This window comes from Eimeria mitis, genomic scaffold (genome assembly GCF_000499745.2).
Source record: "Eimeria mitis Houghton genomic scaffold, Emh_scaff70, whole genome shotgun sequence".
Taxonomy (NCBI): domain Eukaryota; phylum Apicomplexa; class Conoidasida; order Eucoccidiorida; family Eimeriidae; genus Eimeria; species Eimeria mitis.
The window spans coordinates 27,423-42,547 of NW_024015887.1; the positions used below are offsets into that span (position 1 = coordinate 27,423).

Below are 15,125 nucleotides of genomic sequence, written 5' to 3' on the forward strand. Positions count from 1 at the left end.
TTCCTGCGCCTCAGTACAGGGATGTGCAGGACCGCCTTCCGTGCTACCCCATAAGATTAAAGCCACACAGAAGTTACACGAAATAAATTCGACCGCCGAATCCTGAGAGAGGTTTTGGGGAGGAGTACTCCCTGCGAAATGGGATGAGAGGAAGTGCACGTGAATCTGCAGGTAGTTGCCACGCCGCAGTGACAAACTCAGTGAACTCCTCCGCTATTCACCTGCACACACTACTAGTAAAGGGACATGTGTTTACTGCATATGTAGCGTATTGTTGACTGTTAGCTTTGTGCAAAAATAAAATTTATGTAGGTTGCGAAGGAAAATGCGGTGTGCCGCTCGAGTGGAAGATGCCTCCAAAATGAACATGTTCAGGTGGTATCTTCCTTGCACTTTATAGTAGATAAGTGATGGATAGCAATGCGTTTGGCAAATACTAGTGCTATATTTTAAATTTGTCGGCTTGGTATTCTACTGGTTGGTCTAGCAAAGACACTAATCGCAGCCCGCTAGAGACGTAAGCAGCGTCGCTCCACAGCGAGGGAGTCTCCCTCGTGCCGTCCATAGGGATGCAGGCGTCAATATGAAAACAAGCTATTTTTTGCACTGTACTTTTTTTGAACTAGATAGACGTATTTATTAATCGTTTCAGGATGTATAGTGCTTTACGGAAGAATGAGATTCACAGGGAGATACCGGAAAAATGCGCAGGTGTGCATCCGCGCCCTCTACGCCATTTGAATCTTGGGGCATCCTTATGCGTTCACACACTGAATGTACAAACCTGATTGTATACGCGCAAGGGACGGAGCAGATTTGAAATTGAGTAAGTTGGATCAAGTGCGCACCTCCAGGAGGTGGGGCAACAGCACATGCCGCTCAGTGGAGCAGCCGCTTGTCGGTCAAACACCAAATACTGGCTTCTCGTCACACTTTAAAAGGCCTATAACCTTCTTTTTCTATATGCTGTCCAAGGATGAGGCGACAGGAGCACGAGTAATCCATCTAGACGCTGGCGACCTTTGTGAAGTACCGTGGCAGGGTCTTCATAATGTGGGTAGGAGTCGTTAGACGAGCCATCAGCATCGCTCTCAGCTCCGCTTTGGGGAGTCTCGTGCGCAATAGTGTATGGCATGATAGACCCAGACTGACCTTAACTGCATGTGTTCAACCGTGAATTGTGGTACTTACGTGGCATCCTTGCGAAGTAGCTTAAGTACCAACTTGTGACTTTTCACTCTGCACAATCCTGACAGACGCCTACTGGAGCTTAACCTAATGTGCTGCGTTTTTGCAATGATTCTATGCACACTTACTGAGTATTATCGTCCCCCTCCTTCACTATTTGCGCCAACCTTTACCTTCATACTTTTCGACGGATAGTCTCTCGGCTCTCCTTCCCTGTCATTTGCTGCCACTGACGGACATCGGGCCGGCTCGGGAGGAACGCCTGTAGTTCCTGAACAAGCATAATTAAGAGGCAAACAACTAGTTTGTGAGCTCCGCGTCTGCAGTTGGTTTGCTGGATTCGTAAACTTGCGAAGGGATAAATTGATAACTGGATTTGGGCGGTGTGCCTTTCCTTCATCCACTAGGCGGTGAAAACGGGGTTCTGCCTACGTTGCCACTAGTGAGCTGTTTGGTTGAGCCCAATGCCTAAGATTGAGACAGAGGGAGCATCTTCAAACCGATGTGGCAGAGGGGGTTTTGGTTTAACCGCGTTTAACTGCGCCAGAAAGACCTAGATAGACCCTGCTGAGGAACAGATAGACACAGATAGCGAAACATTTATACTCACAAAACAGACATGTTTTTGCTAGAAATTCCTTTCCACCAAAAGAATAATTCCGATGCTGTCCCAACGGTTGAACTCCCAAGTATGAAAAATTCATAGGCCAAGGGAAGGAAGGAAGTGGGTAAACCTGCGCTTAATTACCAGAGAAGCCTGGAAAGCGGAGAGCTGGAGGGACGGACAGATACATTTGAGGCTCAGATGCGTTCGGTTACTATGAATCGCCAATGCTTCACAAACTTGACTGGTTTTGTATATAATAAACACAGCTCCTCCAAAGCGGATGCATACGCGCATGTATGAGCCATAGAATTATCATGGTTTTCCATCTGAAAGAGAGCATCCAATAAACTACAGTTCCTCTAATGAGCCATTCGCAGATTCACCGTACAAAAACTTATACTTAGGCATGCATGGGCAAAAACTGTTTTGCATAGTTCCTGCATAGTTGCTCTGTCCTCATCTGCGGTCGAAGACGCTCGCTAACGTTATCTATGCACGCGCGAAGTTAGGAAACGTTTGTTTGTATAGATCAACAAAGCTAGCGTCCATTTTTGGTCCCCTAGGACTTTCGACCGCTTGAACGGAGTAAAAGTATTTAGGGCTTGGGGTTGAGTATACTACATTTTGAGCACAGGATAACATGATCCTGAAGGTATGCTAAGTCTTTCGGAGTAACACCCGCCGCAAGAGCAACATCAGAAACAAGTGTATCCAAACTTCTTTTCGATGCATGGATCGACGCCATAGCTAATTTTTGAACACTTCCTTTGTTTCTAGTTGCCACCTTACCTACAAACACGAACATATCTAATTTTAACAAACCCGGCTAGAGGTTATGCTGCATTTCTTGATGCTCACATAAAAGTTGCGCTTATCCTGAAGATGTTCGCGCTTATGCTGTAGATCCGTGGTGAGGTCGGTTTCCTTTGCGGTTCAACCGCGCGAACACGCCGGGCATGATTGGCTATGACAATGTCGGGGCCCGAGGCATCATGTCTACTTCCACACATGGGATAAAGCTTTTATCTCTGCTGTGCTCGGTTTTCCTACTTTCTTGTTGCTAGTGTGACAAAATATACCGGAGTTCTAGTATTGCTAAGATTACCAGGACGGTACGTAAGTATTTTCGTTCCTCCTCTCCGTCCCTCTCCATGCGGCATCGCACTTCTTTCCCCCCACAAAACTAAACAATTTCTCCTCACCCTAAAAGAAGCAGGGGCCGGCGCGTCTGCTATCTGCCATCACTTTCCGGTTCAGATATCTTAAAAGTCGCGGAAGCTCCATGTGTTTTCTCAACTAACTTAACCACAACTCGCGTATGACAGATTTTTCGATTGAAGAGCTGCTTGGCAAGCAAATTCACAACTATGGTGGTCGGGCTCCTGTTTTGGGTTGAGCCTCAATTTTGCATCTGTAGTCTAGGCTCTCCCCTGCTCCCCTCGACAATGTGTTTTGGATACCTGAAGGAACTGGGGGTAGGAGTGGACGGGCAGGCTGCATCCCAGCATCGTAGCCTCGGATTGGAGTAACACTTGCATCTTGTGCCGAAAGCAGATATCTACTAGTGATCACTGCGGCGAACTTGAATGACCACAGAGGTTGCTAGAAGAAGACCTGTCGCCGAAGCAGGTTCCGCTTCCGGTCAGGCTGAACCCCTTTCACTCCCCGTATCAGCTTGGGTGCTTCCCTGATTCCCCCGGCGGCTTTCGTGGTAGAGCAGCTCGCGTTCATGAGTCTTTGTATGCTACGCCATACACCCGCTAAAAACGAAGGCAATGTTACGGCAGTAGGAAATAATCCTTCACTCTTCAGGCGTTAGTGGTTTTCCAACGGTACAATTCGCTGCGGCCGCCTCCCATTTCTTGTTGGCACGCGTGCTGCCATGGTATACACAAATTCAACGATTCTGTCTAGGGGTTATCTACAATGCTTGTCACCCTTCTACAGTGTGTGCGGTAATCTCGTCACTTTCCCCACCCCTGACGCTGCCGACGTCTACCTCTCCACCTAGTAAATTTATTTTGCTACTCAGCAGCATGCCCGCTATTTCTATCCGTGATCGGTACTTTGTTGAAATGGAAGCTCCCTGTCTATAGAGAAGCCTGAGAAGTAGGTTTTCTCAGCCTATAGAGAGAAGCCTGAGAAGTAGGTTTTCCCAGCTTATATAGAGAAGCCCGAGAAGTAGGTTTTCCCAGATTATATAGAAAAGCCTGAGAAGATTGTCTTCCGTTTGTTGCATGCCCTCTACTTTGCCAAAGCTTGTGCCGTTGCCTAGCTGGACCGTTCCGCTCTTTATGATATAATAATAGCCTCCCCAAACGTGGAGAAGCGTAGAAAGTGTTTTGCCTGGCTCCACGTAGAGCATGGTGCTTTCCATTCAAGCAGCAAAAAACCGCAATAACCTTTGTTTAGGCGTGGTGCGAAGGGCTAGCAAATCCTTCGCTGCTGACACATCCCGATGAGCTGACAGCCGGCGTACACTTCAATATTCTACGTCCATTGGTTTTGTTGCTACAGGGGGGGTGAGTAGGGGAACGGGTATGCTAACCCTCACACGGCGGAACGTCCAGCCATTGCTTGCCCCACTGGAGACAGCATGGACCCAAATCCATATACGCTTCAAAGGGAAGTAACTAAGATTTTTTTGTAACAGGGAATGGCTAGCTCGTTATTTACATGGGCTTCGGGTTAGCCTGCAACGTGGAACTTTCTCGAGGGTTCTGAATGAAGCAAGCACGAAAGTTTGCCAAGGGGACACTCCGTGACCTTTTCATGAGCTCCACTAAAAAGAAAGAACTAAAGGGACGGGTTCTTAAGACTGGGTGCTGCTCTGCACTGTCTGTAGGGTCGTCAAAGCATCTGCGCAGCAAGCTGGGGCTGGAGCGGATAAGAGACGATGCGCCTCTCACTGCAACACCTACTGTTACAGAATCATACAACGTATTTCCTACTTTGTGTTCAATTCATGACTAGTATGAGCCAGCTGAAAGCAGAAATACGGAGTCGCCTCGAGGAATCCCCTCAGTTTTATCGCCTGCAAACACGTTTCGTCTGTAAAACCGAGGTTTTCCAGCATTTAGCTCACCCAGTATACGGTATTGTCCGTCGTGCGCTAAGGGCGCGTCCTGCGCATTTTGGAATGCATAGGGGATAATATTTGCCCGTCAGTCTTATAAGGCACGAAACAATCCACTGTAGAAAACACTGTCACGGTAAAGTGCGAAAATGCGTTTTCAACGGGCGGCATTTACCCTTCGCCGCAGTAGCGGAATGACCTGCAGGCGCATTTGCCCGCTGTACATCGCATGTGTGAATATAACTATAGGGTTCCAGCTCCACATCTTTCCTGCACTTTTACTAAAATGCAAAAACACGACTAATGCAATTTGTGTACGAGCAATTGCGCTGGAGAAGTTGTGGCCTTTGTTGAAGACGAACGGGTTTGAGGCGCGAACCCTGAAATTAATGCAATTTTAAGCATAAAAGGTCGCGTCGTTAGCAAGTACAAGCTACTAATGAGGCTAGTTGAAGCCACAAGCGTTGTCGTAGTGTTGCCTCTCCAAAGGCGCTCAATGTGTAGTGCCGCACACGGCTGTCGCATCCGCAACATGGCTCGGCTAAGCCATAAAAGGAATAATGAACAACTAGACACAGTAAAATATGCTTTACAAACAGGAATTCCGCGTATGGCTAGCGGTGTGGGCGGGTCTCTTCTTCACTATAGAGACAAAGACGTGTCACTTACGCCGCCCCTGTGCTCTCAGCGTAAAGTTCACGGCCTTTCATTCTTTTACGAATTGAATTGCAAGAACAATTCAATAGAGTGCAAATAATGGGAAATATTTGGAGACTCTAGTGCTGGCGTAAAGGACACTCGCGACATGCTAGATTTAGACTTAGTCAAGCTACCGCGTCGGCCTCTGGGGCACTCTATAATGCCTCTAGGCCAGCAAGTTGGGGCTGCAAGGAATGAGTTCCGGCCGGTTAAGGAAAACAAAAAGGATTGAGCAGTGAAACGTATTTTTTGAATATTCTTATATCCAGGATTGCGCCGGAGTTCTAAAGGTATGCTCGACAAACCTTCGCATCATGGACATCCAGCTTGACGTCGTGCAGTAAGAGCAGTTTAAATGACCTCCACCTCGAACCTGACCCTCTCCTTTACTGTTTTTCTGCAAATTTCCTGCGACAATAGTTGGCAACCAACATAATGGTAACTGAGAAGAAGCATTGTCGAGTTTAACTTTCGTCACTTCGATAAAAAAAAAAGGACAGCCAGCGCGAGAGAATTGCATGGGGGAAAGGAACTTCTTTGCCCCTCTTTCCCAAGGCATAGTACGTATGGGGAGTTGGGTGTTCGCCAGTAGCAGGCATGGCAAGAGGAAGAAAGCCTAAGGAGGGGGGTGACTCGGCTGCAGGACCAGAGGCAGCCGGGACCCCACTTCGCGGTGAGCTCCTTCATAAGGCTCTCGGAGATGTTTCACGCACGGCAGATGGGAGCGGCTACGCTTTCACTCGATTGACATGTTGCGGAAAAGGTGTAACTACGTTGCCAACTTCCCTGCAACTCTATGTTCATCTGCGGTATATAGATATATCCAACAACAAAATCAGGGATATCGCTGCTTTCTCTAGGCTACCCTACCTTTTGACGCTAAATGCGTCGGGAAATAATATAGAAGATGTATCATGTCTCTCCTCTCCAGAAGCGCTGCCGTACCTGTTTCTGCTCAATCTGAGTAGTAACAAGATATCTAGGGCCCCCCAACTGGCCCTGCAGAAATTGACTCGCCTCGCGCTTGACGCGAATCCAATCACCACACTAGAGGGGTTCGAACAGCCACCATTGCTAACTCACTTGAGCCTTCGAGGAACTCCACTAGAAACTTTAGATTCCCTGCCTCCATCAGACACTATAACATCCCTTTACTTGTCACATACTCCAATGCAGCAACTGCGTCAGCTACAGAGACTTCCGCAAATAAAAACGTTGGACTTGGAGGGCGTCCCCCTTCCTCCTGATCAACTCCACATTCTGGTTCTTCTCCCAAAGCTGAGGGAATTGTCCCTATCTTCTCCAGAACAATATTCGGACGATGAGCACTTTAGGGCTGAGATTCTCAGGGTCCTCCCTCGTCTTCACTGGATAAACGGCCGTGGAGTAACATCAGATGAGCTGAAGGCAGCGAGGGCTCTGCGCGAGGCAAGCGCACAGCAAGAAAAGGAACTGGGACAGCAAGCAATTCAGCAGGATCTGGAAGGCGCGGAGACCATAGAGGCTTAAGTTGACTGGGACTCGACTGCGTTTCAACCAGGTCCTGGATTGTCGTGTTCCCTTTGTTGAGGGACTCATACTGATGGCATCCACTCATCTGAGTCTCCTGCACAAGGCAGAACCACCGAAAAAACCGGAACACCAGGGACGGAGCACACGGTTGTGACTTAGATGGTGCTTCAGGCACTAGAAAAGTAGGGTGGCGAAAAAACGCCAAGCTTCTGCAGGGCACCGTTCACAATCAGAATGCACTCCAAACATTTGGACGCAAGCGTCCAGCTGTATCCCATGACACTGTGAGACATTGCTGAGTATTTCGGGACTAGGTACCCAAAGACATGATTTCAAAACATGGAGATATTCTTGTTTATACCGTTGCGAAACGAAAGAAACAAGTTACCTTCCGACGCGGACCACAGAAGTAGCGACGGTGTGGTTGTGTTGGTAAATAAAATGTTGTGCGATTATACGGCGGTTTGTGCCCACGGGTCTGCCTCAATTATCTCTATCGGCGCTCCCATTCAATACTGTTTACAAGCGCTGCAGGGCCCGAGATTACAGCAACACCACTGGTGGAACGTCGGTTGCTAAGGAAACGTTGGATCCAGCTTCACAGTTTAGCCACAACCGCATGGAATCTGTTGCGCATGAATTACCGGAAAAAAAACCGCAGGGACGTAGAGACACAGCTGTGATGCTTTGTCGTTGCAGCCTTCTCTGGATACACCACATGATGATACCAGATTGAAGACGCCTACCGGATTTGTTTGTTGGTGGGCCGTGCCCCCAAGCATCTAAACTATGCCACTGTTAAGGCTAAAACTTGGCGGTTTCGAATTGAGGCGGCAAACTGTTCTGTTGTAGAGCGAAGGACAGACGGCACACCATTGCTAGGCAGTCTCGACAAATGGTAACAATTCGAAATCCACACTACCCAATGGGACGTCCCCTAGTCGGATGCCACACTGTGTAAGTCTCATGAAGGCTAGATGCAGGATATGGGAGAGACGAGCAGCTCTCAGCAAGGCTTAAATGCGCAACTAGATAAAAGAGGCCTGACCACTTGACGCTGGCACAGCGAGAGACCATAGGATACCGGTACAGTCAACAAATTCGCTCAATTATCGACCCTCTATGGCTTCAGTGGTGCTGTCAACGGAACAAATTAGCCCAATTATCGACCCTCTATGGCTTCAGTGGTGCTGCTGTGAGGATGGCGCAGACTTGAAACAGACATTGCGCAATGCGAAAATAGTCCAGTCTGTAGCTAGAACTGAGTAGAACTGGCTTTTCTACGTTAAATGACTAGGAAAAAACTGCAGTACTTGTGCTTGAGATCTAGAGATGAAAGGAGAAATCGCCTAAAGGTGTCAGGTATAAGCCATTCGAAGCAAACGAATAAAAGATCACAATGAGAATAATCTGAGAAACCTCACGCCACTGCGGCTTCAACGCCATAGGGGGAGCCACTATAGCACTCGAGAAGCTAGGGTTGCCAATCGCCTCCCTAGAAGGCATTTTAGTTCCCTGTTCATTTGCAGCTGAAGTGCTAGGCGGAGGGTAGTTTGGTCACTCCAGCGGTTTTTTTTAGGGAATTTTCCAACGAGGCACCCTGATACGTTGATGCTCGCGAGCATGATCAGAGCAAAAGGAACGTAAGGCAGGGTCGAAGAGGAAGTGCAAAAGAATCACCTTGTGGCTAGATACAGTGCAGAATTGAGCTGCTTAGCTCACTGCTCTTTGCCAGGCCAACGTACAGAACAAACGCCGCTTCGCATTGCGCAATTCAATCTCGTAACGCGCCTCCCAGTTAGACTGCCTCCGCCAATCACAGCGCAAATGAGTCCTTGCCACCCCTATTTTGCCTTAAAATTAAGTAAGTGCTGGGATACAGTTGATCTACGTAGAGGTCGCTGTTCTTTTTTGTGCCTCTGAAAACATTACGCATATTGATCCTTGCTGCCACTGTGTTGCCTTCAAATACTGTATTGTATTGTATTCAGTTGAGTTACGCAGAGCTTGCTTTTCTCCTTCTTGTAGAAACTATTCAGTAAATCTTATCTACAGATCACTAAGTGTTGTAGAAACCACGCCTAGCTTGCGGTCCCCGGAGCCTTATTGAAGCTACAGCGAGATCGAGTGCCTGGACTAAACTGTCCCGGTTGAAAGTGGGAACCATGAAAGTGGAAACGTGCAATACGTTTGTAGGACCCGAAAGTCTCAACTAAAAACACAAAAGATGCGGTGTTGTGCTGCTGCTTTTGCACTCGAACAAGAAGATCTCTCAATGCAGTGAGTATGAACCCTGGCTACATCGGGCTGTCACCCAAGGCGATACATGCTTGCTGCCGATGCGGCGCGCGCATGCAGCCACAGGCAAGGCCTAGCCTTTTCCAGAGCATACAACACAACGCCGTATCTGCTAGTTTTTTAGTTGAGACCTTTGAGCACTACAAACATATTAAACGTTTCCGCTTTCACGATTCCCACGTTATAGAGGGTGTGAACGAACCATACTTTGACGTTTAACACTTCAACCTAGCCCGGTTTCCACAAAATAGTCCATGCCTCCCGTAGTTGGCAATGCAAAGATAAACGCGCCCGTTATCTAGAAGAAAAAGTAGTTCAATATCCGAAAAAGGGACGAGGCACGTCAACCTGTCGCTTCCTTTGAATATCTTTTGACAGCCAAAAGGTAGACATGTCTGGTAGCGCAATAAAACGTTTTGAGCACCTATGCAGTTAAATTGGAGATGCTGCATAGGGTAGCGCAACAGTTGCTCTAAAACAGCGAATTAGTTTTCCCTTCGGGTTTTGTTACGTGACTTCTAGGCGAATGCCAGGCAGTACAACTGCTGACTTCTTCACACTGCAATGGATGGGGAGACAGAAGTAGTCATGGAGGAGGGAGGTGAGTTCATCTCATTCCATTTCGAAAGTAGCCAGAAAAAGCGGTGAGAAGAATGCTTCTACTCACGTCCTGGACATCTTTACGTGGCACTTGCTGCAGTGTCGGATAGCCTCGGCCAAGGGGGCGTGGAGAATAAACTGTCATTTACAGAGTCGAATAAACCAGTTTTAATGGTGAGCACCTGTACGCAATATGTATTGGTGTATCTATAACGGAAAGATGGCTGCAGAGATGTCATACGCTTTCTATAAGAATTGTTGCGGCGTCTGCTCTGTGTAACATACAAGCTTAGATTGTCGTCACGCGGAGAGCATAGCTGACTGATGTAACCTGCGGACGCTTATCTGAATGCGTTTCTTCTCAGAATATCTCATCCGAAAGAAGAGCTGCCCCAGGGTCTAAATTGTCTGCTTTAGTGTCTGGGCTGCAAGCTGCAGATGGGGCCAAAGGGAAGCTCACTCAAAAACAAAAACACAGAGCGAAGCAAACACCAATTGTGTGGGCGCCGCTGTTTTACGTCGGGATAGTGGCTGCAATTTTCGTTTATCGGTTCCCCTGCGCCCAAGTTGACCTCACAGAGACTCCTTCTGATAAGCAACAGTTTGTGGAGGAGAAAAATGATGAAACTCTGTACTGCGACAGCGCCCAGACGCGGGAAGAGGCCAATGGCGACGAAGAGTGCGTTGCTTGCCCCCAAAATGCCGAATGTGCAGGAGGGATTATGACGTGCCTTTCTGGTTATACTCCCCGCGATAGCAAAAACGGGCAGCAAGCATCGCCGAAAGTCTGTGTCGAGGACATTACGAAGAAGGCGAAAGCTTCCGAAGTGTTGAAATCACTGATAGAAATTTTGAGAGAGAGACAGGGTAGGTATGACTGTGGATACCCTGTGGAACCTCTATTTAGCCCCTCGAAACATCTAGAAGGGAAACCCTGGAGCAAAGCAATCACGAAGATGTGCAACGGCCCTGGGCTAACGCGCTGGCAGATGAACTTCCACCAGGAGATTGGTCCAGCTATTGCGGATGACGGGATCTACTTCTGGTTATTTTACCACTTCTTGACTCCAGAAGCTGCTGCCGAAATTGATATCCAGGTCAGCGAAGCATATTAAATTGCAGTATAATATAAGATTAACTTCGTTGTGTATTTCTTTACTGAAAAAATGTGGAGAATGTGGCTGCCAATTTTCATCATTCACATGCGAATGTTTTTGGCACTGCGCAGAATTGTGGACTTTGGAGACGTTTCAAACTGTTGACTCGAGTGCTTTTCTGGCTGTAACTCGTGTATTTTAGGTGGAGAGACAGTATTTGTTCGTTCCTCTTTCCAATCCGGTGGATTTTCCCGAACTTCACGAACGACTTTTGCGGGAACAGAGCAGAGCTAAAGGAATCACCTTCACCTATACGTACACGGGACCAGACACAATGAAGCCTCTCAGTTGTAAAATAAGCCAAATGGCCCATGACCACTTGCTTGCCCTCGTGGGGTTACTATTCCTGTTAGTGCTGTGCAGTCAGGCCGGTCAACACTTTTACTCAAGATACTATATAAAACAGGAAGTACTCAACCTCATTCGACTGCATTCGCAACGTGGAGGTGTCGCTTCACTGACCCGTGGTATCCCGACAGATATCCTCTTTAATTTACTCTGCGAACGGCTTGCAAAGAAAGGCGCTTTGGCGCAGTTTCTCCTACGGGGTAGACTTACTGTAGAACGGGTGGACGAGGCATGCCACGACCTGCTTTGGGAACCGCAGACAGGCGTACATGCTTACAGACTAAACGAAACAAATCACTGGTGGGCTGAAAATGGCAATCGACAAGGCCCAGACCGAGAAAACCGCCATTTGTCGAATTTTAAGGGCCCAACTGTAGGACCAACTCAAAGTTCGGAGAGGCCCACCCCTACTACTAGCATACTTGGTTCCCCCCTTCACCAACACCCGGATAACGGGGATCCGCAAATGCAAGAAGGAGGGAGCGGCCCTGTCCAGTCTTGTGGTCGTGGATGCTCTTCCCTTCCCGGGCATTCGTGGGACCATGGCACCGCGCATGCCACTGCGGGCTACCCTACGCTTTCTACGTTCAGGCAGGTGCGTAGGCAAATCTGCTGGCTGCGCGGTTCCATGTCTTGCTTCGCAAAAAGGATCTGGGAAGAGCCGACACTTCTTTTACCGTCCTTCCGTGACTTCCTTGCGACCCTATCGGATGTGTACAGCAGGCGGCTTCCAACGAGCAAGGGAGTGCTACAGAAGGGGTTACAAAGCCAGCGCGTGGGCTGGACGATTACTCAGGACTAATGCGAGAATTTCGGGAGCTTCAGCGGGCCAGCCAGACTATCTCTGGGGAGCTAGCAAGGGAGATACATCTCCGAAGCCCTTCTCCTTAAGTGGCGGAGTAGCATATCAACCTAGCACAATATAATTTGCATTTCGTCCCCACATGTGGCCTTATAGATGCTTTGAGTTTGCAAAGCCCAATTTCGCCCGCTGGGCGATTACCAAATTTATGCTGCAAGCTGCATACCGAAGCAGCAAAACTTGCATCTCATGATGCTCGGCAAAAGAGAGCCGTTTCCCGTGCAGTAGGGTTGCGATTTGTTCCATTTAGGGGAAGAGCTGCTTTCGGGCAGGCTTTTGATTCAATTCCAGAAGGAGCCTATCCGTTGCGTCTGCTTTCGTCGCCCATTGGCGACTCGCTCCCGTGGGATTCACTCGGTGGCAGATGCCACTGACCTGGTGCATGGATGCAGACCACGACTAGCAGATTAGAACAGGCCTGCTGCATTTTTTTGTGCACCGGTAGTACAGAGTAGCCTACGCTTGAGCACAAGCACGCCTTGATGCTTCGAAATTCTATGCAAACGTTCTGTCGTCCTCCGATTAGAAGAGAAAGCCGTCGGGATATACAGTACAGAGCACGAAGCGTTTCGTTCGTACACAGCTTGCCTGAAGACGATGGAAAAGTGAGATTGCGTAAACATTCTGTTGCGTCGGCTATCCGCACATGCGTTTTTGCCTGAGCGCACGCCTGCGGATGATCGAAGGTTAACAGTTGTCTACACTATTACTGTATGCAGCAAAAGGGGCTTTGTTTGTGCTTGCCTAAGGGGTTCCCTTGCAGCTCTAGTTGCAGAAAGGTGCGTTGCACCTCATGTTAGGCCGCCTCGCCTACCCCAGCCGGTGCCCTTCAGACCGCCAGGCCCAGGCCTACCGGGGGATGGAGGGGAGGTCAGTTTCTTTTTGGAAACTGTTGCGTCAAGTATTTTGACTCTTGTGCAGCAGAGGGCGATCGTTGAATGAAATCCAGGAATCTGCGTTGATGCGTTAAGGTTGACGCGTGCTGTAACAAGTTCCAACGGACCAAAGCACCCTAACGTATGAAACAAGTAATGCCGAAATAAGAGAATTACACTTGCTATTTGGAGGCGCTGGCCCGAGACGGAGGCAACTGCGTTCGTCAGCGCGCAAGATACATTGAAAGCTGCAGTGACGGCAACAAATTGAAGGCAAATGGGCCGATGTGAGGCAAAATGTAAATGCAGTACATTCGTTTTAGTCAAAAAGGCGAAAGCTGTTCTTGGTGGTGGGAAGCGTCTGCTGGGCTGTGCGGTTTTTTTTTCATCGAAATCCAGCTAAAACGAGTTCTTGGGCGAAGCAAAGAAACCGTAGCACGCCTGGCGCATACAAGCCCCTCCTTTGTATTGCATACTACGCGCTGTTTCAGGAAGCACTGATATCTGTTCGTGGCGCCCAGCCTACACTGAATGTAGTATAGTCCCATCCGTTTTTCGGAAGCGATATCAGGGGCATTCTGCAAATCCTCCCAGCATGCTTCCAGGAACTTGCATTTGCGAAATACGTACTACTGAGCCATGGAACAAGTTGGCGTAATTCTAGCTCGAGAGGGTCTGTGTCCTGCGAATATCAGTGCCATGTAACCGCGAAGTTACTAGTAAATGGTGCTACGGAAGATAGATAGTTGGTCCGTACCAGACCAAAGTGCATTTCGTTCTCACCACAAAGTAGCTCGCATGTCTGCAACTTCTTCTCTCCATCAGAATGTGCAGAAGGCCTGCCGAAACTAGTGGACTTTCCCTTGTTGTTTATTTCACCGCTTGCACTTGCAAATTCGTTTTCAGTCAGTGTTGTACTTATGGCATCCCCCCTTCCTGTTTATTGCATATCCACGCATACAACCGTCCACAAACACCGCCGTCAGAGAAGTAACCCTGTCGCCGATGTAGCTGTCAACGAATTGCGCTCCTTGCCAATGGATTGAGGAGAAATGTGAGAAACATGATGAAACGTTTAATTTGAACAGGCTGCAACTGATTCCTTGCAGACAACCTCCAAGCAGTACAGTCAAACGCTTTACGGTGCAGTCAATTACTTTTGCTAGCCCTCTGGAGGCGAGAAGTGACACAACGCTATGATCTCTGATTTGGACAGCGTAAATAACAGTAGATAAGCGGAAGCAAGCAAGCCCATAATGGTGAACAGAGCGGACGGGTGCACTGATATTTCTCGTTGAAATTTGAGGCACGTTACCTTCTCCAAGGTGATTAGTCTTCAGGACTTGGCGCGCATAGATGCGTAGGCCAGGACCAGTTGGGAACTGAAGTATTATTGTGCACTATTATTATTATGCATTATGGAAGCCGTGCTCAAAAGTACGAATGTATTGTGCTAATTACATCCGGCAGAGCGGCTACTCCCTGAATGAACCAGCAATTGTGTACTTTCAGAGCTCCACATCATGCCACTCATTTTCACGCGCCTGATGTTCAAAAGCGATGCTGCCGGAGGGCGTATTTACTACAACAGAGCGTTAATATCCAGCAGTTTATGCTGATCTGCTTCACCTGCAAGAGGGGAACCGTGTCTTGTACTGATGCGTCAAGGCCTAAACCTGGTCGCAGTACGTGAAGGTTTCTTATACATCGGCGGGCAGTTGCACTCGGGTCCTGGGACTTTCAGCCTGATTTCTGTCTGCAGAGCCATCCAGCTGTTATTGCACCATGCGAGGTAGTCATATTGCTGTTTGGCTTCGCCTTGCTGTTTTCGCATTGCTCCTTGTGTTGCGGCCTAACGAAAGCAATCGGCCCTGCAGCTCCTCCCCCTTATATCCTGCTTTCC

At 48.4% G+C, this 15,125-nt stretch overlaps 2 protein-coding genes across 2 annotated transcripts; both read left to right on the forward strand.

Moving 5' to 3' along the window:
• Positions 1 to 6,167: 6,167 nt before the first annotated feature.
• On the forward strand, positions 6,168 to 7,079 carry EMH_0061790 (uncharacterized protein; the record flags this gene model as incomplete). Its single annotated transcript, XM_038022978.1, has 1 exon — positions 6,168 to 7,079. The coding sequence occupies one exon, from the start codon at positions 6,168 to 6,170 to the stop codon at positions 7,077 to 7,079; it is 912 nt and encodes a 303-aa protein (XP_037878832.1).
• A 2,865-nt stretch (positions 7,080 to 9,944) lies between these two features.
• On the forward strand, positions 9,945 to 12,287 carry EMH_0061910 (uncharacterized protein; the record flags this gene model as incomplete). The annotated part of the gene is made up of 4 exons (XM_038022979.1): positions 9,945 to 9,981; positions 10,081 to 10,154; positions 10,346 to 11,077; positions 11,280 to 12,287. The coding sequence occupies 4 exons, from the start codon at positions 9,945 to 9,947 to the stop codon at positions 12,285 to 12,287; spliced, it is 1,851 nt and encodes a 616-aa protein (XP_037878833.1).
• Positions 12,288 to 15,125: the final 2,838 nt, after the last annotated feature.